At 42.2% G+C, this 25,728-nt stretch overlaps 1 protein-coding gene, 1 long non-coding RNA gene and 1 other non-coding gene across 11 annotated transcripts in view; 2 read left to right on the top strand and 1 right to left on the bottom strand.

Moving 5' to 3' along the window:
- Positions 1–25,441, top strand: part of ABHD3 (abhydrolase domain containing 3, phospholipase) — a 66,606-nt gene extending 41,165 nt beyond the window's left edge. For 6 of the 9 annotated variants that reach the window (XM_021096170.2, XM_084964395.1, XM_021096169.2 and 3 more), the window contains 5 exons: positions 12,700–12,812; positions 18,367–18,540; positions 20,112–20,160; positions 20,250–20,415; positions 24,579–25,441. In XM_021096170.2, coding sequence (XP_020951829.1) covers positions 12,700–12,812; positions 18,367–18,540; positions 20,112–20,160; positions 20,250–20,415; positions 24,579–24,757 — 681 coding nt within the window. In that variant the 3' untranslated portion in view covers positions 24,758–25,441. Of the gene's footprint in view, positions 1–12,699; positions 12,813–18,366; positions 18,541–20,111; positions 20,161–20,249; positions 20,416–22,859; positions 22,972–23,495; positions 23,498–24,578 lie in introns of all 9 variants that reach the window. The other 3 variants (XM_021096171.2, XM_084964394.1, XM_084964398.1) reach the window with 2 other exon arrangements.
- LOC146402761 (uncharacterized) lies at positions 6,325–12,298 on the bottom strand. The gene is made up of 2 exons (XR_014807806.1): positions 10,867–12,298; positions 6,325–10,572 (listed from the first exon to the last, which is right to left on the bottom strand). It is a non-coding gene; the product is annotated as an uncharacterized LOC146402761 (long non-coding RNA).
- Positions 17,666–17,773, top strand: LOC146402760 (U6 spliceosomal RNA). The gene has a single exon (XR_014808686.1). It is a non-coding gene; the product is annotated as a U6 spliceosomal RNA (small nuclear RNA).
- Positions 25,442–25,728: the final 287 nt, after the last annotated feature.

The following is a 25,728-nucleotide window of genomic DNA, read 5'->3' as shown; positions in this document are numbered from 1 at the left end:
GTGGAACCAGCAGAGGGGATAAGAGAACTTTCAGCATAAAGAGAAAGGTATTAAAGAGCAAGTACTTGTGGAGGGATAACAATGGGTAATGTTATCTAATGATTATTGAGTCCTAAGAATATATCAGTTACGTCTTTCCATATTTAATGTTCAAGAAATAGGAACAACCCAGTGATTTAGGTAAGCATAGCCACTACCACCACCCTCCCTTTCCAGATGGAAGAAAATGAGGCACAAATAGGTGAAGAATTTGCCCACACCAAGAAATTCAGAACCTGGCTTCAGACCCAGATAGGCTGACTATGTGCTTGACTATGTTCTTTTTTTTTTTTTTTGGTCTTTTTTGTCTTTTCTAGGGCCTCACCCACAGCATATGGAGGTTCCCAGGCGAGGGGTCTAACTGGAGCTGTGGCCGCTGGCCTACACCAGAGCCACAGAACACCAGATCCGAGCCACGTCTGCTACCTACATCACAGCTCACAGCAATGCCAGTCCTTAACCTACTGAGCAAGGCCAGGGATCGAATCTGCAACCTCATGGTTCCTAGTCAGATTTGTTAACCACTGCGCCACAAAGGGAACTCCTTTTCTTTTTAATTTTAAAGAATTCTTTGAGTTCTTTTAGCTTGGTCTCTGTTGTCTTGTGCATTAGGTTGAATTATGATGAACTGGTACAAATATCTGTATCATAAACACTAATACAATCTAACTTAAGAAAGAATAAAGAATAAGAAAGAGTAGCTCCCACTGTGGCACTCTGGGATCAGCAGGGTCTTGGGAACACTGGGATGACAGTTCCATCACAGGTCCGGCACAATGGATTAGGGATCCAGTGTTTTCGCAGCTGCAGCTTGGATCTGATCCCTGGCCCAGGAGCTCCATATGTCAAGGGACAGCCAAAAAAAAAAAAAGAAAGAACAATGCCCAAGTGTAATGATAATTATATCCTTTTAGAATAACTACTCTAAAAAATAAATTAAAGGGTGTAAATGAATCATAATTTAATATATGCTTCATGTACCCTAGTGGATCACAAAAATGAGATGCCAGTATTGGTTATTAGAGCTAGCTTTGATATTTAGACCTCTTGACAGTGCTTCTTCCTTCTGCCTTATAGCTATGGACAATTATTGTTTCAGACTAGAGGAACTTTATGTTTATTTATACCTCACCTTGTTCCAGAAAGTATTTAATGCAGCTCAGACCCAGAGTAAGTAAGACTTTAGAGTAGGCATAAAAAAGAACAAAAGATGCAGAGTTCCCTTCGTGGCTCAGCAGTTAATGAACCTGACTAGGATCCATGAGGATGCAGGTTCAATCCCTGGCCTCACTCGGTGGGTCGGGTATTCTGCATTGCCGTGAGCTGTGGTGTAGGTCATAGAGGCAGCTCGGCTGAGTTGCTGTGGCTATGGCCATGGCTGGCAGCTGTATCTCTGATTTGACCCCTAGCCTGGAAACTTCCATATGCCATGGCTGCAGCCCTAAAAAGGAAAAAACAAAAAACAAACAAACAAAAAAAGATCAAACAGGAAGAAACTGACGCTTGACTGAAATTAACCCAAAAAAGCTAGCAAAGGTGAAATGGAATTTAGGTTAAGGAGTTCTCCTAGGAGTGGAAGCAATGCAGAAGTAAAAGATTTGCTGAAGTATGTTGGTGATATACTTAGAATTTGTAAGGATTACAGTGGCTCCTGCAGAGCAGAATAAGAAAGCAGAAACTTTCCACCAACATATTGTCCTCATTTCCAATTAGTCATTGCAGGATTGAGAGAAAGCCAAAATCCTTGCTCACTAGAAAATGAGGAGCATGCATGTTGGCCTGCCTGGAGCTCTTACCTGTGGAAGAAAGAGTCCTAGTCTCAGTAGACTGATCCTCAGATATCCCCCGAGAATTCTTGGGGCCCTCCAAGTAGATGGTGCCTTTTCTTGCTCTCTGCAGATTGGTTTTCAAGGATAGGAATCCAGGGTGTTGTTGTTGTTGTCTTTATAGGACTGCATCTGTAGCACATGGAGGTTCCCAGGCTAGGGGTCCAATAGGAGCTGAAACCACCGGCCTATGCCACAGCTCACAGCAACGCCAGATCTTTAACCCACTGAGCAAGGCCAGGGACTGAACCCACGACCTCATGGTTCCTAGTCGGATTTTTTTTGGCGGCACCACAACGGGAATTCCACAAACTCCCTAATATTAATGATTACTTTGTGGACCATCATGTTTACAGCATGGTTTAGGAATGATAATTTACAAAGAACTCTGCCAAACCTGAGTTTGTTGAAAGCTACACAAGGGTCCCTCTTTTTCTGTTTAAGGTCATGTAGACTTCTGTACCCCCAAGCCCAACCAGTACCCCCTCCTAGCCACTTTGGAAAATACTCTGGCAGTTTCTCAGAAACCTGAAAATTGAGTTGTGGTGTGACCCAGCAGCAGTTCCACTCCTTGGTTTGTACCCAAGAAATAAAAATGTATGTTTATACAATAACTTGTACACACATATTTACAGCAACATTACTCATAATAACCAAAAGATAAACCGAGATAACTATCAGCAAACAGATGGACAAATAAAATACGATACAGCCTTGGCACAGAATATTATTCAGCATTAAAAAAGAAATAGGAGTTCCCGTCGTGGCGCAGTGGTTAACGAATCCGACTAGGAACCATGAGGTTGCGGGTTCGATCCCTGGCCTTGCTCAGTGGGTTAAGGATCTGGTGTTGCGGTGAGCTGTGGTGTAGGTTGCAGACGCCGCTCGGATCCTGCATTGCTATGGCTCTGGCGGAGGCCGGCGGCTACAGCTCTGATTAGACCCCTAGCCTGGGAACCTCCATATGCCACAGGAGCGGCCCAAAGAAATAGCAAAAAAGACAAAAAAATAAATAAATAAATAAAGTGCTGACACATGCTACAATGTGAATATACTATGCTAAGTGAGGGAAGCCAAACAAAAGATCGCATATTGTATGATTTCATTTATATGAATTATTCAGAATAGACGCATCTGTGGGAATAGAAAGAAGGTAGATTGGTGGTTGCCTAGAGGTGAGGGGAGGATGGTGACTGTTAAAGGTAGGGGGTTTCTTTTGGGGGTGATGAAAATGTTCTACAATTGTGATAATAGTTGTACGACTCTGGCATTCCCGTTGTGGCATCTCGGAAATGAATCCGACTAGTAGCCATGAGGTTTCAGGTTCAATCCCTGGCCTCACTCAGTGGGTTGAGGATCCAGCGTTGCCATGAGCTCTGGTGTAGGTCACAGACTCAGCCTGGATCTGACATTGCTGTGGCTGTGGTGTAGGCTGGCAGCAACAGCTCTGATTCAACCCCTAGCCTGGGAACCTCCATGCCGCAAGGGCGGCCCTAAAAAGCAAAAAAACATATGTATTTGTACAACTGAGTATAGTGAAAAAAAAAACCCACTGAATTGTACATCTGCAATGGGTGAATTGTATGGTATGTGAACCATATCTCATAAAGCTGTTAAAGAGAAAAGCCTCCTTCAGGTACTTTCCAGTTCAAGTTAGAGCCAGTTCAGCAAGTAGAGAGGGACTGGTGGGGGTGGCAGTGGAACAGAAGCCCGAAAATACTTTAAAGCCGTGCTGCTCCAAATGTGGTTTGAGGGCCAACTTCCACTTCTCAAACTGACACCAATCACTGACCATATGAGGGGCTGCAAGAAAATATAAAGCCACTTCAGCTCCAGGCACACTGCCTAGGGGAGCTGATTATGTTTTTCTCGTAGAAATGCCCTGTGGTGAGAGGAGCAGGATGCTGATTTACCTTCGGACACCAGCCCCTTATCTCACCCTGGACTAGCCCTTTAAGTAGCTCTGCCTCAGGGATCCTCTAATCCGAAAAACCTCGTTTAATAGATGAGGACGCCTCTGCAGAAGTGGGGTGACAGGCCTGAGGTCATAAAACTGATTAGTGGTCTTAGGGCAGGAACTCGGACTGTCCGATGTCTTTGTGGTTCAGCTCTGGCTTTAAGTCAAGTCAGGCTGCAGAGCTGGGGGGTAGAGGTAAAGAGGGTTTTCAAAGAGTAATCTTGCCTCCATCTCCAGTTCCTCGGGTGGTTAATTAAGGACTCAGATCAAGTGAAATCCGATCATTTCCTACTGAGTTTTTCCACCTTAGCTTTACCTTGGAAGCTAATGGGGTAGGAGGAAGGTGGGGCTCTTCCCCCTCCTGGACCCCGAGTTCTGAAGGGGGCCTTCAGAAGGGTGGGGGACGTTTATGGCCTGAGGGAGAAGGGGCACAGAGTCCAGGGCCAGTGAGGACCCAGTTCAGTTGTCAGGCTTTCACCTTCAGGTACTGCCTGAAGGTCTTCCTACCAAACACCACTGAGTGCCACCCATGTCTGCCCTTTCCTCAGTGCTCCCCAAAATAACCTCTCTCTCCTCCCTCTACCCATCAGAACAACCCAGGAAGGTTGGTAGCGAGATGTGAGCCTGCACTGAATCCTTCAGAATCTTCTCCTGACACTTGTAGGTCCAGTTCAGTAACACCAGCTGTCGGTACCTAAAGGATTGTACAGTTCTCTGTTTCAACAATTTTCAGAGTTCTCTTGTGATGCAGTGGGTTAAGGAGCCGTCATTGTCACTGCAGTGCCTGGGATTGCTGCTGTGGCTCCGGTTTGATCCCTGGCCCAGGAACATGCCATGGGCTTGGCCAAAAACAAAAAAAAACAAAAACAAAAATAGAACAGAACAAACCAACAACAACACAATTTTAAAATAAAAGAAAAAGAATGTTTAAATAATTAAAGAATTTGAGGAGCAGAGTTCCTGTCATGGCACAGCAGAAACAACTCTGACCAGGAACCATGAGGTTACAGGTTCGATCCCTGGCCTCACTCAGTGAGTTAGCGATCTGGTGTTTCTGTGAGCCGTGGTGTAGATCGCAGACTTGGCTCCGATTTGACCCCTAGCCCAGGAACCTCCATATGCTACCGGCGCAGCCCTAAAAAGCAAAAAAAAAAAAAAAAAAAAAAAAAAAAGAAGAAGAAGAAGAATTTGCGGTGCAATGATAACAGTAGTGTAATAGCTCACCACCATTTCTCGAAGGCTTCATCTGAGCCAGGTGCTCCTTTAAGCCAGATGTTTAGCAGTACTTCCCCGAGCACTGCAGGGAATCCCAGTAGAACTAGATTTCCCTCTTCCCAAGTCACTCTAGGTAAGTTTTGTCATTCTTGTCACTGCAGTCTCCTCTTGGCTCAGCTCTCACCCTCCTTCTTTATTCTCTTCCAATAATTGGTTCTCATCCTTGGCTGCACAGGAGAATACCCTGGGAAGCTTTGGAAAAAATACTGATTGGAGTTCCCATTGTGGCTCAGCAGGTTAAGAACCCAACATAGTGTCCTTGAAGATGTGGGTTTGATCCCTGGCCTAACTCAGTGGATTAAGGATTGCATGGCCACAAACTGTGACATAGGTCACAGATGTGGCTCAGATCTGGGGTTGCTATGGCTGTGGTGTAGACTGGCAGCTGCAGCTCCAGTTGGACCACTAGCCTGGGAACTTCCATGTGCCGGGGGTGCGGCCCTAAAAAGAAAAAAAATACTGATCCTTAGACACCATCCCCCAAAGATTCTGATTCCTTTGGGCTGAGGTGGAGTCAGGTGTCTATAATTTGTCCTAACGCTCCTTGGCGAGTCTGATAGGCAGCAAGGACTGAAAACCACTTTGAGGAGGTGAGGAGTCCCAGCTTCTTAGGGGTCTAGCCTGAGAAATCCCGTCTGCCTGGCTGACCTACTCAAAGCCACTCACAAACTGTGCTCATTATCAGTGTCACTGTGTAGCCTGACCACATAAGCATGTGCCACGGCCTTCTAGAACGTTGGCAGGAACATGACACATAGGCTGTCTTGCTCTCAGACTTGGCCGGGTGATTTCCTGGGTCCCTTTGTTTTGTGGTTGGTTATTCTAAATAGCAAATATCAGGCAAATTTAGATACTTGGTCATTTTATATCAATGTAGGTGAAGTGATGATTCCTTAACGTGCTAGTTTTATTTAGATATGCATACTTTTGTTTTCTCTTATTTAACAAACTCAGTTTCCGCAAATATGATCAATTTTCCTAAGAATGCTTTGGGCAGCTCTCTGGGTACTGGACTGAGAGTGGATGGAAGGGAAACAAAACAACACAGCAACAAAAAAACACACTAGAGAGAGCAGTTTAAAAACATAATTAGGGAGTTCCCCTCGTAGCGCAGTGGTTAACAATATCCGACTAGGAACCATGAGGTTGCGGGTTCGGTCCCTACCCTTGCTCAGTGGGTTGACGATCCGGCATTGCCATGAGCTGTGGTGTAGGTCACAGACGCGGCTCGGATCCTGCGTTGCTGTGGCTCTGGCGTAGGCCGGCGGCTACAGCTCTGATTCGACCCCTAGCCCGGGAACCTCCATATGCCGCAGGAGTGGCCCTAGAAATAGCAAAAAGACAAAAAAAAAAAAAAAGCATAATTAGTCCTATTATAAAAAGGATAATTCCTTTGGGGGTAGGCTGCATCTATGGAAGAATCATAGAGTTCATTTAAGCAGCATTTTATCAAATATTTGAGTGCAGATCATTAAATACTGTAAGGAAGTAAATTATAAGGAAGACTGTAAGATAAAATATCCTAAGCTCTTGATAATTATCAAGACATTACAATAAAGTAAATGTTAAATTGAAATGTAAATTATTTTTAAAAAGACATTTGCATCCTTTTCCTGTTTGTTGTTTTTTTTTTTTTTTTTTTGGACAGAAAGCTAAAATGTTTTTAGGATTTGGCCTGGTTCTGTATTGGTAGTGTGGCAGGCATTAAGAGAAGGGTCCTGGGTTATAGCTTTTGCTGCAGATTAGCAAATTAATCTGCTCCCAGAATAGCTAGAGAGTCAAGCTACCTGATTAACAGGGTGAATTTTGTTTCTAGATCAAAAAAATTTTTAATGAAATTTGCATTTTAAAATAAATGACTTCTAATCAGGACAAGAAAATTTTCTTTCGCGATAAAGAGAAATCTTTTTGGGGTTTTCCATTGTAATTTCAGAGGTAATGAACCCAACTACCATCCTTGAGGATGTGGTTTCAATCCCTGACCTCGATCAGTGGGCTAAGGATCCAGTGTTGCCATGAGCTATGGTGTAGGTCGCAGATGCAGCTCAGATCCTACATTCCTGTGGCTGTGGTGTCGGCTGGCAGCTGCAGGTTTGATTCGACCCCTAGCCTGGGAACTTCCATATACTGAAGGTGTGGCCCTAAAAAGCAAAAATAAGAGAGAGGAATCTTTTTGGGAAGTTGATCAACAGATAAATTAGATGTAGTCCATAGATAAACATAAGATATATGCTTTATTCTTCTTAAATATTATGTATAAAACATTAAAAATTAATTTCACTTCATTATTCTCTTTATTGCTTTTTTGAAAAACTAACCTCTCAAATCATTTAACAAATTACTACTCTTTCTCTCTGATCATAGTTGAAGTTGAACAATTCAGACCATCCCGGTTTGTAATTATCATCAAATTATTCTGTTTAACTTATAAAGTATCTATGCCCAAACATCTGCTAGAAGGTTATCTATCCTTTAGATTTTATGCATTTTTCCAGAATACCTTTCCCATCCTCATCTCACTCTAAAAGGCGTTTTTGGGGAGTTCCCTGGTGGCTCAGCAGGCTAAGGACCTGGCATTGTCACTACTGTGGCTCTGGTTATTGCTATGACCTGGGTTTGATCCCTGGCTCAGGAACTTCACATGCCATGATTGCTTCCAAAAATAAATCAATTAAAGTAAAATAAAAGGAGTTTTATCACTCAGCTGAATCCTCCCAGGCCTTCCTTCCTCCCCTTAGTGATTAGGTGTGGCTTTGCCTCTGTTCTGGAAGCATGAAATAAGGCAAGGATTACTGCAATAGGATGGCTGCTGATTGTATTAGTAGCCTAAGCAAGTGAGAATTAAATACATGTTTTAATCCAAAAAGCCATCATAAAGTTATATCTTCAAACCTGAAGAAAATATCTGCCAGGCCTACCAATTCAGTGTATCACCCCCATTGGTATCTTTGCTGTGTATCCTAGGTGAATTCTTCCTTTAATGGGACTTAAGTCCTATGAAGAAAGAAGGCCTATGAGATTTCCTCTTGGTACCCACCAAGTAGCAAGAGATTGTGTGACAGAACCACAGAGTTTTGCATATCAGGTTACTAATTTGCATACAAGTTACTAATCAGGTCTTGCAGTTCTGTGTGTTTCCATTCAACTGGATGAGTATTTATTGACTATTAGAGATAGAGGTGGAGTTCCCATTGTGGCTCAGCAGGTTAAGAACCTGGTTATTATCTATGAGGATGCAGACTCAATTCCTGGCCTCGCTCAGTGGGTTAAAGATCCGGCATTGCTGTGGCTGTGGTGTAGGCCGGCAGCTGCAGCTCTGATTCGACTCCTAGCCTGGGAACTTCCATATGCCATGGGTGCAGCCCTTAAAAAGAGAGAGAGAGAAATAGAGGTGAGCAACATAGTAATGGAGAGAGCCTCACACAGATAGGGAAGGCAAGGAGCAGGCAGGCCAGGATAGGTAGGGGTGGAATTGGAAAAGGCTGTGCATCCTGGAGAACAGGGGCTAGGTCTAACCTTTTGTCTGATGTTTACTCAGTTTCTTCAGGGCACGATTTCAACAGGCATAGTTGACTATGAAGGCAGCGTGGCAGATGAAGTTTACACAAGTGGCAAGGATATTCGAGAGGCCTAGCAGGCAAGAGAACAGCAGAGTCCCATTGACCAGAATCCATACATGGGGAGGAATAGTAGAACACCGAGCTGGAAAGGTTTCCTGGCATATCGTGAAGGGCCTTAGCAGAGGACTTTGCATGTGATTCAGTCGGCAGTGGAAAGCTAATGAAGAATTTTAATCCAAAACATTGTCAAGATTAGAGCTGGAAGTGTTCTTTAGGGATAGTAATCTGATGGTGAGTGGAAAGAATGATTATGATGGTATTTGGGAAAGGCTAGGAGTTAACCAAGTAAGAGGTTATTGCAGTGGCCCAGGTGGGAGATATAAAGGCCTTGGAGCAGAGACAGCTGGCACCATGCCCCTTCCACGCCCCTATCCCCTTGGCACTCACCATCCGCATGCTGGCCTACCTAATGGCTTCCCACTGCATACACTCCCATCTCTTTGACTGGGGAACTTCTCTAACCACAGCATTCTGCTGAGCCTGTGCTCAGGGCAGACCAGGGTGCCAGGAGCAGCCTTCAACCAATGGCTAAAGCGAACTGGTGGATAAATAACCCAGCTCCCTTGCCAGTCAGTTGGGATAATTCTGAGTCATGTTCAATGCAGTCTTCCCAAGTGCCCCAAAAGGAGTGAGTGAGACTCAGCTGCCCACTTCTGGCATCATTATTGGCTTCCTGCCCCTCCTTAGTCACTCACCAGTTCCCCACTGTTGCTTTCTGCTTGCATGCACATCTTTGTCTCAGGGGCCTCCTGAGAGAATCTAACCTAGAAGGCCTTTGCTAGAGTAAGAAAGGACTCTCCTGTGTTTCCTGCAAAGGTACTGGGGAGGAAGAAGCTACAGGGCTTGGCAGTTGATTGGCTCTACATTAAGGGAAAGGAAGAAGGCAGTGTCACCTGCCCTTTTAATTAGGGATGTATAGATGTCCTTTATAGAAAAATGGAAAGTTAGGTGTTTTCATGAAGAGATAAAAGTGCATTTGGGGGCATTTTGAGTTTGAAGTACTGGCAGACCATGACTTTTAGAACTTGGGAATTTGCATCTGGAGCTCAGAAAGAAGAGACTGGAGATTCAGGTTTAGTCACAGCCTAGAGGTGGTTGACAAAGCTGCGAAGATAGACAAGACCTCCAGGAGTTCAGAATTGACCAGAGCATAAGTAGATGCATGCTTAAGACAAAACTTTTGGAAGTGAATTCTCACATTTGAGGTTTTGGGAAGAATGACAGGAACTGGCAGGAAATGGAAAGCCAGCAGCAGCAGGAGAACAGGATGGAGCCATCTCGGAGCTAAGGGAGTGGCCAGCTAGAGACACATTGTGCCAGAAAGGCTCTAGATGTGCTGCGTTTCAGAGTTCTGATCCACACCAGCATCATCAGTTTCCATCTTAACATAACCCATTGAAAGAAGAACATTTCGGGGAACCAGAAACATATCTGAGGGTACCAGATATTGATTTGTTTACGAAGTATCTCATGGAATCCCAGTGCTTTACAAGAGTTAGTTAACTAATTACAAACTTAAAATCCAGGCTCTGCTACTTTGTGACTTCTGACAAATTACTTAACCTTGCTGAGCCTGTTTCCCCTTGTGTAAATAAGGAACCAGATGTTGTGGTCCTTCCTGTTCCTGAGATTCTCTGATCCTAATAGTCTCCCATCGGCCATTTTTCTTGTCCCCTGTGTATGTTCATGCATGTGTGTGTGCATGAGTATGTACATACATGTACACAGATACTTCATTGAAGCCTGCATAACAAGAGTATGTGTTGGTGACAATAAATAACTCAAATTTTAAAGCCTTACAGTGTGGGCAGACCCAGATGTAGTAACAATGCCAAATAAAGATGATCTTTTTCACCTGAATTCTTTTGTTTTTTTTTTTTTTTTTTTTTTTTTGTCTTTTTTTGCTATTTCTTGGGCCGCTCCCGCGGCATATGGAGGTTCCCAGGCTAGGGGTCTAATCGGAGCTGTAGCTACTGGCCTACGCCAGAGCCACAGCAACGTGGGATCCGAGCCGTGTCTGCAACCTACACCACAGCTCACGGCAACGCCGGATCATTAACCCACTGAGCAAGGGCAGGGACCGAACCCGCAACCTCATGGTTCCTAGTCGGATTCGTTAACCACTGCGCCACGACGGGAACTCCCTCACCTGAATTCTTGTGACAAATTCTGCAATTACTATGCATCTGCGTGGTAGTAGATATTGTTTGTTTAGATTTTGCTTTGAATTATTTACTCAAATGCATTTAATCATAAAATATCTTTGGAAGTATCTCAGCTTTGTCACTTATTGGCTGTTCAGGAGTTTACAGAAGTTATTTAACCTCTCTAAACTCAATTTTCTCTTAACTCAGTTTCTTAGGTATAATAGGATCTTCCTCAGGGTTTTGTGTACACATATTTAATTATTCAATAAATGTTACAAATACTGTCAGGTTAACAGTTATCTTTTGGAAAGCTTTATATTTGCAGATCTCAAAAATATGGTTATAGGCAATAGGAATGTTTTACACTTGAGTTTAGTTGGAGGGATCTCTGAAAATTATAGCTTTCTCAGAGAGCTCATTAGTGATTGGTGAGTGACATAACTTTTGATTACAGTTTATTGGAATATTATGGTCAGTGTGGTACAAATAATTGGTTTCAGTATTTTTATTAGGGTAATATTACCAGATGTTTCTCTTTGTCATAGATGTCTGGTTATTTTATTTCACGTAACTTTATTCACAAACACACTCTTTTTCACAAAAACAGGATTGCCCTCTGTCCTGGATCTCAAACAAAGCACCTGTGAAGCTTTTCTGCTGGAAACAGAGCCCTTACTGATGAAGTTCACATGAAGGCCATTTGTTTTAGTGCATTCTGTATTGAGGCATAATCAGCTTTACGTATTTTAGTATGGTTTTTAGTGTAGCGCAGCTGGGGCTATGTGAAAATATTCTTGAAAAAGAAAATATGTAATTAATAAAGCAGACTGGATGTTGCTTTATGTAGAGTGAAGGCAATGCCAGAAAAATCACACTCCTTCATTGGTAGACAGAACTCAGGACAGAGCAAACAATTCTCCAGTCAGAAGCCACAATTTAATTTTTTTGTGTGTGGCATTATTGGAAAGCCTTTTTTTGTCTGTTTTTGGCCACACCTGCAGCATGTGGAAGAGATTGAACCTGCACCACAGCAGCGACCTGAGCTGCTGCAGTGACAACACCAGGTCCCTAACCTGCTGTGCTGCAAGAGAACTCCTGGAAAGCCTCTTTTGTTTGCTTGTTTGTTTGTGTTTTTAAATAAGAATTAGTTTGGGAGTTCCAGTCGTGGCTCAGTGGTTAACGAATCCCACTAGGAAGCATGAGGTTGCGGGTTCCATCCCTGGCCTTGCTCAGTGGGTTAAGGATCCAGCGTTGCCGTGAGCTGTGGTGTAGGTGGCAGACATGGCTCAGATCTGGCGTGGCTGTGGCTGTGGAGTAGGCCGGTGGCTACATCTCTGATTAGACCCCTAGCCTGGGAACCTCCATATGCTGCAGGTGCAGCCCTAGAAAAGGCAAAAAGACCAAAAAAAAAAAAAAAAAAAAAGAAAGAAAAAGAATGGCTTTGGCTTTGGTAGGCATAAGTTGTTGGGCTTTCTTTTCTATAAAGAGATGTGATTCTCCACTTTTTCTTTCTAAATTGACTCTGTTCTTGTTTAGAGATAACATTTGAGTACGATACTGTATATCTGTTTAATTTAAGGCATTTATATTGGTCTTGCCCAATTTCTGTCAAGGTTTCCTTGTATGATCAGTCGTTAGTGCCAGCTTGAATAGTATTGACTCTAAATGGTATATATGTGTACTGCGAGACAGGAAAATGATAAATTATTATGACTCATAGGTGTGCAAAGGTCATTTTCTCATATTTACAGCTTTTCTTTTTTACATTTCTGTATTTATGCAAATCATTAACCTCACGATTTTAATTTCTCTGCTTTACCTGTCATTGCTTATAGACACCGAGGACTTACTGTTGTTCAAACACTGAAGACTTGGAGACAGTCATTCAGCACGTACACAGTCTGTACCCTTCTGCTCCATTCCTGGCAGCAGGGGTTTCAATGGGAGGGTAAGGTTTTCCTTTTCTAAATTATCCAAGAGGGAAGTGGTCTTAGAGACCCCCTTTCAGGTGACTGTAAGCTATGAGGATATGTAAATGTTTGGTTTTATTTATTTATTATTTATTTATTTATTTATTTATTTAGTCTTTTTGTCTCTTAGGGCCACACCCAAGGCATGTGGAGGTTCCCAGGCTAGGGGTCCATTCAGAGCTGTAGCTGCCGGCCTACACCACAGCCACAGCAATGCCAGATCTGAGCCTCATCCCTGACCTACACCACAGCTCACAGCAACACCAGATCCTTAACCTACTAAGCAAGACCAGGGATCAAACTCGTGTCCTCATGCATGTTGGTCTGATTCGTTAACCACTGAGCTACGATGGGAACGCCTTGATTTTTTTTTATATTTCACCATATGTAGTTCAATGAATGAGGGGATTAATTCAGGTAGATTTTAATATTTTCCTTGTCTACTGACATCTGTGGCAATGTCTTAGAGTGCTTGGGGTTTTGTGAGCCTGAAGGGTTGTCTGAACCCCACAGAGTTGATTTCTGTCACTCAGCAGCAGTCACATTCACTGCAGAGTCCCTGGTGTGCTCCCAGCTGTCCCTGCCACCGCATTCTCTGGGACCATTCAGGAAGCCAAACTTGTACAGTGACTTGCGTCACTCCAGTCATTGAAATAATCACTTACTGCTCTCTCCAGCTGAAGAGGCCTTCAAAGTAGTTTTTCCCCCAGGTGGTGTGTTTCTTGTTTGTTTAGTCTTGTTTAGTTTTGTTGCTGGATGCTCTGGGATGCTCTCCTGGAAACTGACAAATTCTGTTTGTAACCCCCTTCTCCAACTGCTATTTTAAGCAAATAAATATTATAATTTGTGCTTCCAGCATAGGGACTTTTGGGAAACTTTTATCCTGTGTATATATTTAGCCTCATTTCTACTAGTAATTGTTTAAACTTTCTGTTCTAGTAATAGTGAGCTTAATAAAATCCAAAATTTTTGTCATATGGCACTCGGCTGTGCTTAGATTACCTGAACGATTGTCCAAAGTCAACACAGGAGAGAGAAAATGATTTTTTCCTAATTTTGATTGATTAATCCCTTTTTTCAATTTTCAAAACACCTTAGGAGCATATTTACTTGAAAATGACCAACTTTACAAATGATGGACTCTGAAAAATTGGCTCTAACCACCACTTTTTGGATTCTGATAAACATAAAATCAGGAAGAAAAGAATACGTTTCTTACATTAGCATGGAAGGTCTGACTTGACCTACTAAAGCAAAAAATCTGAATCGGTGCAGAAAACCCAGGCAGAATCTGTGAATTGTGCTTAAAGGACAATATTTCTCTTCCCTTTCCTTTGCCCCTTAATGAGAAGGACAGGATGCCAGCTGAACTTTTTTCCCTTAATCATAGAAATTCTTGACTTTTTAAAGGCCAGATCTTACATAAACAGGCCCAGATTCTCTATTCAGGAGCTCCTGGGAAATGCCTATTCATGTCGAATTGAAGCCTCAGTGCCTGCAGGCAGAACTTGACCATTAGCCTTTGCAGCTGGTTGAATATTAATGTCTTGTAAATTGTTCCGAGGAAGTACCCTTTCTAGTTGCCTAGCACTGTGACACGTTCCCAAGTGGGCTTACCACTTGGGGATGTATTTTACAGCTCGACACATTTTTCCTTTTGGAAATGCACCAGACAAAAGCGTCTGCACCCCTCCCTGCTCCCGACTGGTAATCCCTAAGCCTGTAGTGTCTGGGGCCAAGTAAGGGTTTTGTGCCAGACTAAGTCTAGCCAAGGAATCCATGCTGCTCTGGAGTCAGTCAGATTCCAGTCTTCCACAGTTGGTAAACTCACTCAAAAAATTTATAGAGGGAGTTCCCATTGTGGCTCAGCAGGTTAAGAACCTGACTATTATCCATGAGAATGCAGGTTTGATCCCTGGCCTCACTCAGTGGATTAAGGATCTGGCACTGCTGTGGCTGTAGCGTAGGCTAGCAGCTGCAGCTCTGATTTGACCCCTAGCCGAAGAACTTCCATATGCCACATGTGGGGCCCTAAAAAAAAAAAAAAAAAGGTATAGAAACTTCCAAACAAATAATATACAAGTAAGGAATATAATGAGTTTCCGTCATGGCACAGCGGAAACAAATCCAACTGGGAACCATGAGGTTGAGGGTTCGAACCCTGGCCTCGCTCAGTGGGTTAAGGATCCTTCATTGCCGTGAGCTACGGTATAGGTCGCAGACTCAGCTTGGATCTGGTGTTGCTGTGGCTGTGGTGTAGGCCAGAAGCAACAGCTCCCATTAGACCCCTAGCCTGGAAACCTCCCATATGCCACAGGTGCGGCTCTGAAAAAACACCAAAAAAAAAAAAAAAAAGAATGTAATGACCCCCTCATTAATATTCATCACTAGGCTTCAATAACTATCAACTCAAGGATAATCTTGTTTGTCAGTATCACCACCTGCTTCCCAACCCCCATCCCCATTCCTTCCCAACGCTGATGATTTTTAAATAAATTTCAGGCATCATTTATAAAGATTTCAGAGGTTATCACTAATAGGTGGGGTCTCAAAAAAAAAAAAAAACCATAATACATTATTTCCTCTGAACAAAACTAACAATAATTCCTAAACACCATCAGATATTCAGTCCGTATTTCCTTTCCCTGTTAGTCTGTTGGCTATAAGTTTATCTGGCAAGAGCCAGATAAAGTTCGTATATTGAGATTGATAGATCTCCTAAATCTCTTAATCCATGGGTTCTTTATTTTCTCACTCTCTCCCTTTCCTTCTCTCTTTGCCTTTTTTTTTTTTTTTGCCTTTTCTAAGGCTGCTCTTGCGGCATATGGAGGTTCCCAGGCTAGGGGTCTAATGGCCTACGCCAGAGACACAGCAACGTGGCATCTGAGCTGCATCTGCAACCTACACCACAGCTCACGGCAATGCCAGATCCTTAACCCACTGAGCAAGGCCAGGGATCAAACCCACAACTTCGTGGTTCCTAGTCGGATTCATTAATCACTGAGCCACAACAGGAACTCCTATGATATTTTTTCTTTTGGTGAGAAAAATGGAGTCTTTTTTTTGTCAAAGTGTAACAGCCTTTTTTGAGGGTAAACATCTTGACCTAATTTTGCTCCTGAATAATAACCAACAGATACCCCTACCTACTCAGTCATACCTACTCCTGGTCCTTCCTACTCCTGAGAGGTTTGCTTCCAACTCTTTCAATTTGTCTATTATACCAGCCTCAGGGAAATCTCTGACCTCCAGCCAAAGAATGGCGCCACCAAAACCAGGACCCTAGATTGATCCCTTTGCAGGAGAGTAAGCATCACCCCTAAATGGCTTGCTGAGTCGTAGTACTATAAACAAAGAATGCAGTCATTATGAAGAGTTGTATTCAAAACTGAAATTTCCATTTTTGATCTTTTTGTTTGTGTGTGTCTTTTTAGGGCTGCACCTGTGGCATATGGAGGTTCCCAGGCTAGGGGTCAAATCAGAGCTGTAGCTGCTGGCCTAAGCCACAGCAACACCAGATCTGAGCCGCATCTGTGACCTACACCACAGCTCAGGGCAACGCCAGATCCTTAACCCACTGAGTGAGGCCAGGGATCGAGCCTGCATCTTCATGGATACTAGTCAGATTCATTTCTGCTGAGCCATCATGGGAACTCCTCCATTTTTTAATCTAAAACCTCATCAGATTCACTTTGCAAGCCATTCTTGTTGGGGGGGAAAAAAAGGAATTTGTACCCGTTTGTCCTATTTCAGAACCTGGGCAGTTAGAGAAATAAAGAATAGAGGAATTCCTTGGTGGCCTAGTAGGTAAAGGATCTGGCATTATCACTGCTGTGGTTCAGGTCACTGCTGTGGCATGGATTCAATCCCTGGCCTGGGAACCTTTGCATGCCACAGGTGGGGCAAAAAAAAAAAAAAAAAAAAAAAAAAGAATGAAAAATATGAGAGACAGAATTTAGACTATCATCCTTTGTCTTAGTTGGCAATGCCAAACTTAGGTTTCCGATGTGAGTATTAGATGAAACTATGTTCTTGTCCCTCTTACCAAAATAGAACTAGAATAGAATCAGGAAAATTGGTAGAACAAAATGAAAAGGGGGAAATGTGTGATAGGAGATAAGGACAAATAGCAGTGGAGGGTAGGAAGAGAAAACAAATGACACTAAAGGCCAGTTGCACTGCCATGATTCAGACAGTCTAACTCTGGATGAGGAGCCCCTGGAGACTTGCTGTCGGGTGCAAGGATACATGGGCACCTGGATGCCCACCCTGACCAGTTACTCAGAATCTCTGGAGGTGAGACCCAGATTCCTACAGTAGTTTCAGAAACTCCTCATTTGATTCCAGTGTGCAGCCACATTTGAAAACCAGTCCTCCTGTAATCTTTCATCTCTGCCAGGGATTAGCAAACCACAGTCCAAAGCCCAGATCTGGCCAGATGTCTGCTTTGGTACAGTGCCAGAGCTAAGAATGGTTATTACAGTCTTTAATGGTTGGAGAAATCAAAAGAATAACTATTTCATGACATGTGCAAAATATATAAAATTCAAATTTTAGTGTCCATATAGAATGTTTTGGTGAAACATGGCCATGTCCATTCATTCATGTATTGTCTACAGCTGCTTTCCAACTACAGTCCCAGAGTTAAGTAGTTGAAACTGAGATTATAGGCCCACTAAAGCCCCAAACATTTACTTCTTGGCCCTTTTTAGAGCAAGATTGTCTGAAACACCCCTCACGTAATAACTTAAATACCCAACTGGAGGCTGGGGCCCAGGGAGTTGCAAAATTTTAATAAATTCCTAATGTCATTTTGAAAAAAAGAAAAAGGGTACTTGCTTTGGCAGCACATATACTAATTAGAACAATACAGAGAAGATTGGCATGGTCACTGCCCATCAAGGATGACGTGAAAATTCTTGAAGCTTTCCATATTTTACTGTACAGCAGAGATTGGCAAACTATTGTAAGTCAACTATACTTTAATAAAAGAAAATACATTAGAGAGTTCCCGTCGTGGCTCAGCGGTTAGCGAACCGGACTAGCATCCATGAGGATGCGGGTTCAATCCCTGGCCTCACTCAGTGAGTTAGCGATCCGGTGTTGCCGTTAGCTCTGCCATAGGTCGCAGAGACAGCTCAGATCCCAAGTTGTGGCGTAGGCTGGCGGCTATAGCTCCGACTGGACCCCTAGCCTGGAAACCTCCATATGGCACAGGTGTGGCCCTAAAAAGACAAAAAGAAAAAAATTAGGAAAGAAGAAAAAAATCACTCTTATGGTGGATTTTTCTTACATTTTATTTATAAAAAGATACTTATATAATAACTGTATGCTTTGTCACATTCTCATTATAGCTGACTGCAAGATAAGTAGATGAAAGTCAGAAAAGAATGAAGATATTTGCATGTTTTCCAAGATAAAGGGCTTAAACACTGGTTTATATTTTTCTTCTCCGTAAAGTCCACAATTAGTGGTGGGATTCTTGAGAGAGGACAAATTCGTCACTGAGTTTTCTGCTTTTCTTCATTTTAGAATGCTGCTTTTAAATTACCTGGGCAAAATTGGACCAAAAACTCCTTTGAAGGCAGCTGCAACTTTTTCAGTTGGTTGGAACACTTTCGCTTGCTCAGAATCATTGGAGAAACCACTGAACTGGCTGCTTTTTAATTATTATTTGACAACTTGCCTCCAGTCTTCTGTTAATAAGTAAGTCATCTTTGACACCTGATGTCTCTCTAAACTTTTTTTTTAGGGCCACACCCACGGCATATGGAGGTTCCCAGGCTAGGGGTCTAATCAGCTATAGCTGCCAGCCTAGGCCACAGCCTCAGCAATTCTGGATCCAAGCCGAGTCTGCAACCTACACCACAGCTCATGGCAACACTGGATCCTTAACCCACTGAGCGGGGCCAGGGATAGAACCTGCAACCTCATGGTTCCTAGTTGGATTTGTTTTTGCTGTGCCACGACAGGGACTCCATCTCTAAACTTTTTGGATTACATGTCACAGCAAAAAGTTTTAAACCACAAGACTGCTAGTATATGTATATTTATGTTTGCAATATACGCATTAACTACTGCACCAAAATATTCTTTCCATTGTCAACATATACAAAAAGGAAAAGATGTTAAGTATAAGCTAAAAATATACATAAATGTTCTAATGTTTTTTTTCTATACCCCAATAGATTACCTTGTGCGTCACCACAGCTTATGGCAACACCAGATCCTTAACCCACTGAGTGAGGCCAGGGATCAAACCCACATCCTATTGGATACTAGTCAGGTTCCTTAACCACTGAGCCATGATGGGAACTCCTCAGCCCTCATGGTTCTTAACATTACCAAAATACTGTCTTAGCATCAGTTTTTCTAGAATTGTTTAGGTATCTTCTAACAGTTAAATAGTTTGGTAACAAAGAACATGGAGATGTTTTTATTCATTTTTTTGATGACTGTTATCATGCATTTTTAAGTGAATTGACAAATTTAAATATAAACTCTAAATAAAAAGTGCAGTTAATTTGGAAAACCATGGTTATCCTGAAAGTTGACAAGGAAAAGTACTTTTTAAAAAATGTGCCTTGAAGTTCCTGTCATGGCTCAGTGGAAACGAACCCAACTAGGAACCATGAGGTTGAGGGTTCGATCCCTGGCTTCGCTCAGTGGATTAAGGATCCGATGTTGCCGTAAGCTGTGGTGTGGGTCACAGATGCAGCTCGGGTCTGGCGATGCTGTGGCTGTGGTGTCGGCTGGCAGCTACAGCTCTGATTAGATCCCTAGCCTGGGAACCTCCATGTGTCACTGGTGTGGCCCTCAAAAGACAAAAGACAGAAAAAAAAAAAAAAAAAGCCTTCTGGAAAGATCCCCTGTCATGGCTCAATAGTTAATGAACCTGACTAGTAACCATGAGTATGCAGATTCGATCCCTGGCCTCACTCATTAAGTTAAGGATCTGGTGTTGCCATGAGCTATGGTGTATGTCGCAGATGCGGCTTGGATCTGGCATTGCTGTGTCTGTGGTATAGGTTAGCGGCTCTGATTCGACCCCTAGCCTGGGAACCTGCATATGCTGCAGGTGCAGCCCTAAAAAAAACAAAAAGACAAAAAATAATAATAATAACTTCAGGACATATATCAATGTATCCTTTTCATGTCTGATTAAGTAAATATTCATTAACAACTTTATGCCCTAGTGCTAAGTTACTTATGTATTTTAGGTATGTTTGAGATGGGAATGACCTTAATGTTTTACTTTTGAAATTCTTTTGTTCCAGGCACCGGCATATGTTTGTGAAACTAATTGACATGGATCATGTCATGAAGGTAGGAGAGAAACTTTATGTCATCCTTTCATTTCCTCTTTCAATTCTAAAAGTAAATGTAATCTCTCTTTTTTTTTTTTTTCTTCCCAGGCTAAATCCATCAGAGAATTTGACAAGCGATTCACAGCAGTCATGTTTGGTTACCGAACAATTGACGATTATTATACTGATGCCAGTCCAAATCGTCGACTGAAATCAGTGGGGATTCCAGTGTTGTGCCTCAATTCTGTGGATGATGTTTTTTCACCCAGTCATGGTAAATTAACATCTTTGTATACAATTTGACATGAATGAACCTTTAAAATACTGTTCTTTTTAGGAAAATACAAGGATAAGAAATAAAATGTCAGTCATATATTGTTTTCCACTGTGATAAATAAAAAAGAACTTGAGGAGTTCCCGTCGTGGCGCAGTGGTTAACGAATCTGACTAGGAACCATGAGGTTGCGGGTTCGGTCCCTGCCCTTGCTCAGTGGGTTAAGGATCCGGCATTGCCGTGAGCTGTGGTATAGGTGGCAGACGCAGCTCGGATCCTGCGTTGCTGTGGCTCTGGCGTAGGCCGGTGGCTACAGCTCCGATTCGACCCCTAGCCTGGGAACCTCCATATGCCGCGGGAGCGGCCCAAAGAAATAGCAAAAAGACCAAAAAAAAAAAAAAAAAAAAAAAACTTGACACTCATAATTTAGTGTCTAAATATCTCAGATCACTTTACATATTTTTATACACCCTTATCTAGTCTACTGTGACATCCTCAGAACAAATTATGACTCTCAATATTTTGCTTGTTCCCAGAGTTCCCGTTGTGGCTCAGTGGTTAACGAACCCGAGCATCCATGAGGATGCAGGTTCAATCCCTGGCCTTGCTCAGGGTTAAGGATCCGGCATTTCTGTGAGCTGTGGTGTAGGTGGCAGATGTGGCTTGGATCCCAAGTTGCCGTGGCTGTGGTGTAGGCCAGCAGCTACAGCTCCTATTGGACCCCTAGCCTGGGAACCTCCATATGCCACAGGTGCAACCCTAAAAAGACAAAAGACAAAAAATATTTTGCTTGTTCTCACTTTTTTTTTTCTTTTTTTTTGTCTTTTTGCTATTTCTTTGGGCTGCTCCCACAGCATATGGAGGTTCCCAGGCTAGGGGTCGAATCGGAGCTGTAGCCCCTGGCCTACGCCAGAGCCACAGCAACTCAGGATCCGAGCCGCATCTGCAACCTACACCACAGCTCACAGCAATGCCGGATCGTCAACCCACTGAGCAAGGGCAGGGACCGAACCCGCAACCTCAAGGTTCCTAGTCGGATTCATTAACCACTGTGCCACGACGGGAACTCCCTGTTCTCACTTTTTATAACCTTTCATTCTTATCAAATAACTGTTCTTTGGACAAACTATGTTACAGTATCTTGGCCTCTAGAATACATTGTCATCACTTGTTTTATCTTCCAGAAGTTCTTATCCAGAAGGCTTTGGAATTTTCCTCTCCTTTTAATCTAGAGGAGAACTTGACTGAGACTTAGATATCTCAATGAGTATAGCACCTTTGGACTATAAGGTCATTTTCAAGGGAAACAGCCTGTTTTCCCCCTGAATACTGGATAAAAGTATGGCCAAATTTAACTTCCTAGCTCTATTAATTCAAGAAATATAGAATTTGGTAACAAAGCTGTATGTGCATGTGTTCATACATTAAAGCAATATAAGATGCCTAGAAGTAACTTAAATATAAGTAGACTTAACCTCTAATATTTTCTAATGAATTTTCACAAAGCTTTTTATAAAATGTTTTCTCCTTATTTCTCCCCTAAATTGTTTTTTATTACTCAGTGAATTTATTACATTTATAGTTGTACAATGATCATCCCAATCCAGTTTTATAGTATTTCCATCCCACACTCCCAGCACATCCCCCACTCCCATCTCCCCTAAATTCTTTTAAAATATTTTCCCAAGTATTTCATTTAAAAAAAATTATTTTGGCTAAAAACACAGTACATTGTATTGTCAAAGTTTCAGAAAGTCCCCAAAGTTTTTTTTTAAAAATCACTGACCATCTCTCTAGTGGATATCATTTTATTGTATGATTTGTGACTAAATCACAGGTGGCTTTAGATGACTGGGACTTTTGGTCTTTGACTACAAATCAGAAAATTACACTGTGAACTTTAGTATCAGTTGAATTACGTGGAGATTGTTTAACCTTTCTCATCAAATTAACAAGGTCTTGTATTTCTGCATCTATTTTTATGTTTCACAGGCTCTTCTTCCACCAATAGAAATTTCCTAGCTTTTAACTTGACCCACTTGTTTGAAGTTTAAGCCATTCCTTATTCTTTCCCAAACCCTTAAAATCATCTCACCACTCTGAAATAGTGGACAATTGTCTGTGTTCTGAGAGCACAGGCAGCCAGTATCTTTCACATGACTGGTACATGGCCCAGCCTTTTGTTCTTGTGATATGACTGTGACTATCAGTGTGTTAGAAATTTCTGAAATTGGGGCTCTTAATAATCCCATCAGAGGCAAGTGAAGCACTCAAAGTCCTTAATGTGAGGTGAAAAAGGAAAAGCAAAAATAGTATGTCATTTCACCTGCTCCTCCCCTTAAGCTCTCACACCTGATCCCAAGATAGATGTTCATGGTTTTTAGGTGTGACTGGATAAGGATATGAGTTCAGGGCCTATTTAGGACAAGGATTAGGCTTCCTAGGCCTTGATTTAAGGTCTTTAGCTTTATTCTTCAAGGGATGTGGTGAGAGGTCCAACTTAGAGCATCATCTAAACAGGCAGTTTGGGTCCAGCAGTGGCTCTATCTTGGAAGGGTCTCAGTTCTCCTGTAGTGTGTTAGTTTACATTCCTTCGTTGGAAGGGTGTGGGATAGGGAGATCTTACCTTTAATGAACTCATTTACCTGTAAGACTCTACCCAGGATGTGAAGGTCTAATTATTGCATCAACCATGTTATCTTAATTAGAGATATAAGATGTAGCAGTATCTTTAATCAGAACATTTCTCCTTCTCATACCAGGTTGTGATCCAGTACAGATCACAACCCACAGTGTGTACCCACAGCATGTTGAAGTTCCCAGTCCCAGTATGGAACCTGCAGCACAGCAGTTATGATGCTAAATCCTCAACCACTAGGCCACCAGAAAACTCCATTATAGATCCTAAATCAAAACATTTTCACTGTTTGAGCTCTAACCCAGGGTTGGGGGGAAAATAAAAATAAATAATTCATGTCCTTTAAAGTTTTTTGGGTTTTTTGGTTTTTTGATTTTTTGTTTGTTTGTTTTGTTTTGTTTTTTAGGGCTACACCCATAGCATATGGAGGTTCCCAGGCTAGGGGTCCAATAGGAGCTGTAGCCACCGGCCTACACCACAACCACAGTAACTCTGGATCCAAGCCACGTCTGTGACCTACACCATAGCTCATGGCAATGCTGGATCCTTAACCCACTGAACAAGGACAGGGATAGAACCTGCGTCCTCATGGATGCTAGTCTTGTTCGTTAACCACTGAGCCACGATGGGAACTCTGTTCACCATTTCTTTTTTTTTTTCTTTTTTACTTTTTTTTTGGTCTTTTTTGCCATTCTTGGGCCGTTCCCACGGCATATAGAGGATCCCAGGCTAGGGATCTAATCGGAGCTGTAGCTGCTGGCCTACGCCAGAGCCACAGCAACTCGGGATCTTGAGCCACGTCTGCAACCTACACCACAGCTCATGGCAACTCCGGATCCTTAACCCACTGAGCAAGGCCAGGGATCGAACCCACAAGCTCATGGTTCCTAGTCGGATTTGTTAACCACTGAGCCATGACAGGAACTCCACCATTTCTTGAATTATTAATTTCTCAAAACAAAGCTGGACCTATACTTTTGTGTCAAGATTAAATACTTGGTTTGGATTGATTCCTCCAAAAATAATGTGAAATGATATGAACATGAACCGGTATAAAAATATAGGTGATTGATATAAATTAGTCAGACTTACTCCATTAGCCGTGCTCATTACAAATGTTTGTTTGTTTGTTGTCTTTTTGCCTTTTCTAGGGCTGATCCCATGGCGTATGGAGATTCCTAGGCTAGGGGTCTAATCGGAGCTGTAGCCACTTGCCTACACCAGAGCCACAGCAACACGGGATCCAAGCCGCATCTGCAAACTACACTACAGCTCATGGCAACGCCGGATAGTTAACCCACTGAGCAAGGCCAGGGATTGAACCCTCAACCTCGTGGTTCCTAGTCGGATTCGTTAACTACTGAGCCACCATGGGAACTCCACAAATGTTTGTTTGTTTAATGGTGTTTTAGTTTATAGAGATTGGAAATGATAAAGGTGTATACTTTTCCAAACAACAACTGGTAATAATTATATATATTTTCTCTTTTTCCCTTCTCTGACCCCTCCCCCATTTTTCATCAAGCTATTCCAATAGAAACTGCTAAGCAAAACCCTAATGTCGCTTTGGTCCTTACTTCTTATGGAGGTCACATTGGTTTTCTGGAGGGAATCTGGCCAAGGCAGTCCACGTACATGGATCGAGTCTTCAAGCAGTTTGTGCAGGCCATGGTTGAACACGGACATGAACTCTCTAGCATGTAGTTCTTCTGGGGCATTTTGTCTGAACCACTGTAGGAAGGTAGCTCAGCTTAGTGCACAAACCTTAACTACTGTATATAAAGCAAATAAGCCAGCAGGGGTTAAAGAGGTCCAGAATGACATACAAAAACTACTTTTGGGGGAAACAACTTTGTAGCAAGAAATAAAATATAGATTTAGATGGTAACTTACGTAGATTTTATTTTTCCTATGCCTTACCACGTTTGACCTTAAGTAAAGTAGTACAAACATGGAACTGCACTTAACCAAAACTATTGTATGAAAAGACTTTAATTCCTCAGGGTTTTAATTTAGGCTAGTATTTTTTTAGATTACTTATTTTAGGTGATATATGGTCCTTTCATAATTGTTAAAGAGACTTTTGTTGTTTGAGTGTAAGTTATAAGTTGGCACATTCCTAGGGGTATTTATACCTAATGATGGCAGCCTACAAACTAAAATAAGATAAAATGCAATGTGCTGAATCTTTTATGTATTTTAACTTTGAAAGGCAAATGCAACAATGTTAGACTGACTTCTGTACATGCTCTTTTACTCTGATAATATTAAAGCTGATTTATGTTTTATAATGATTATAGTTCACATGCTTATTTTTAAAATAGTACATATGCATACATATATAACATATATAGTATTATATTAAATAAATTGTACCATTTTAAATCATTTCTTTGTGAGGTGGTTTTTGTTTTGTTTTGTTTTTTTGCCCATGTCTCATGCATGTGGAAATTCCTGGGCCAGGAATCAAACCTGCACCACAGCAGTGGCCCAAGCCACAGCAGTGACAACACCAGATCCTTAACCTGCTGAGCCCCACAGGAACTCCTTTGTGAGTTTTTATCCACAAAAATGTAGTCCTTAGAAAGTAATTTATGATAATTTCATAAATGCATTAGTAAGAAATATTAAAATGGTTTTGTTGCACTGTTTCCAGAATACTGGGCTTCCGCCAT

Source organism: Sus scrofa, chromosome 6, assembly GCF_054392235.1.
Source record: "Sus scrofa isolate SSC_HxYL_T2T_F1_AM1 chromosome 6, Sscrofa_HxYL_maternal_Yorkshire_Landrace_v2.0, whole genome shotgun sequence".
Taxonomy (NCBI): Eukaryota; Metazoa; Chordata; class Mammalia; order Artiodactyla; family Suidae; genus Sus; species Sus scrofa.
Note: the sequence above shows the minus strand (reverse complement) of the source record. Positions and strands in the feature narration are given on the sequence as shown.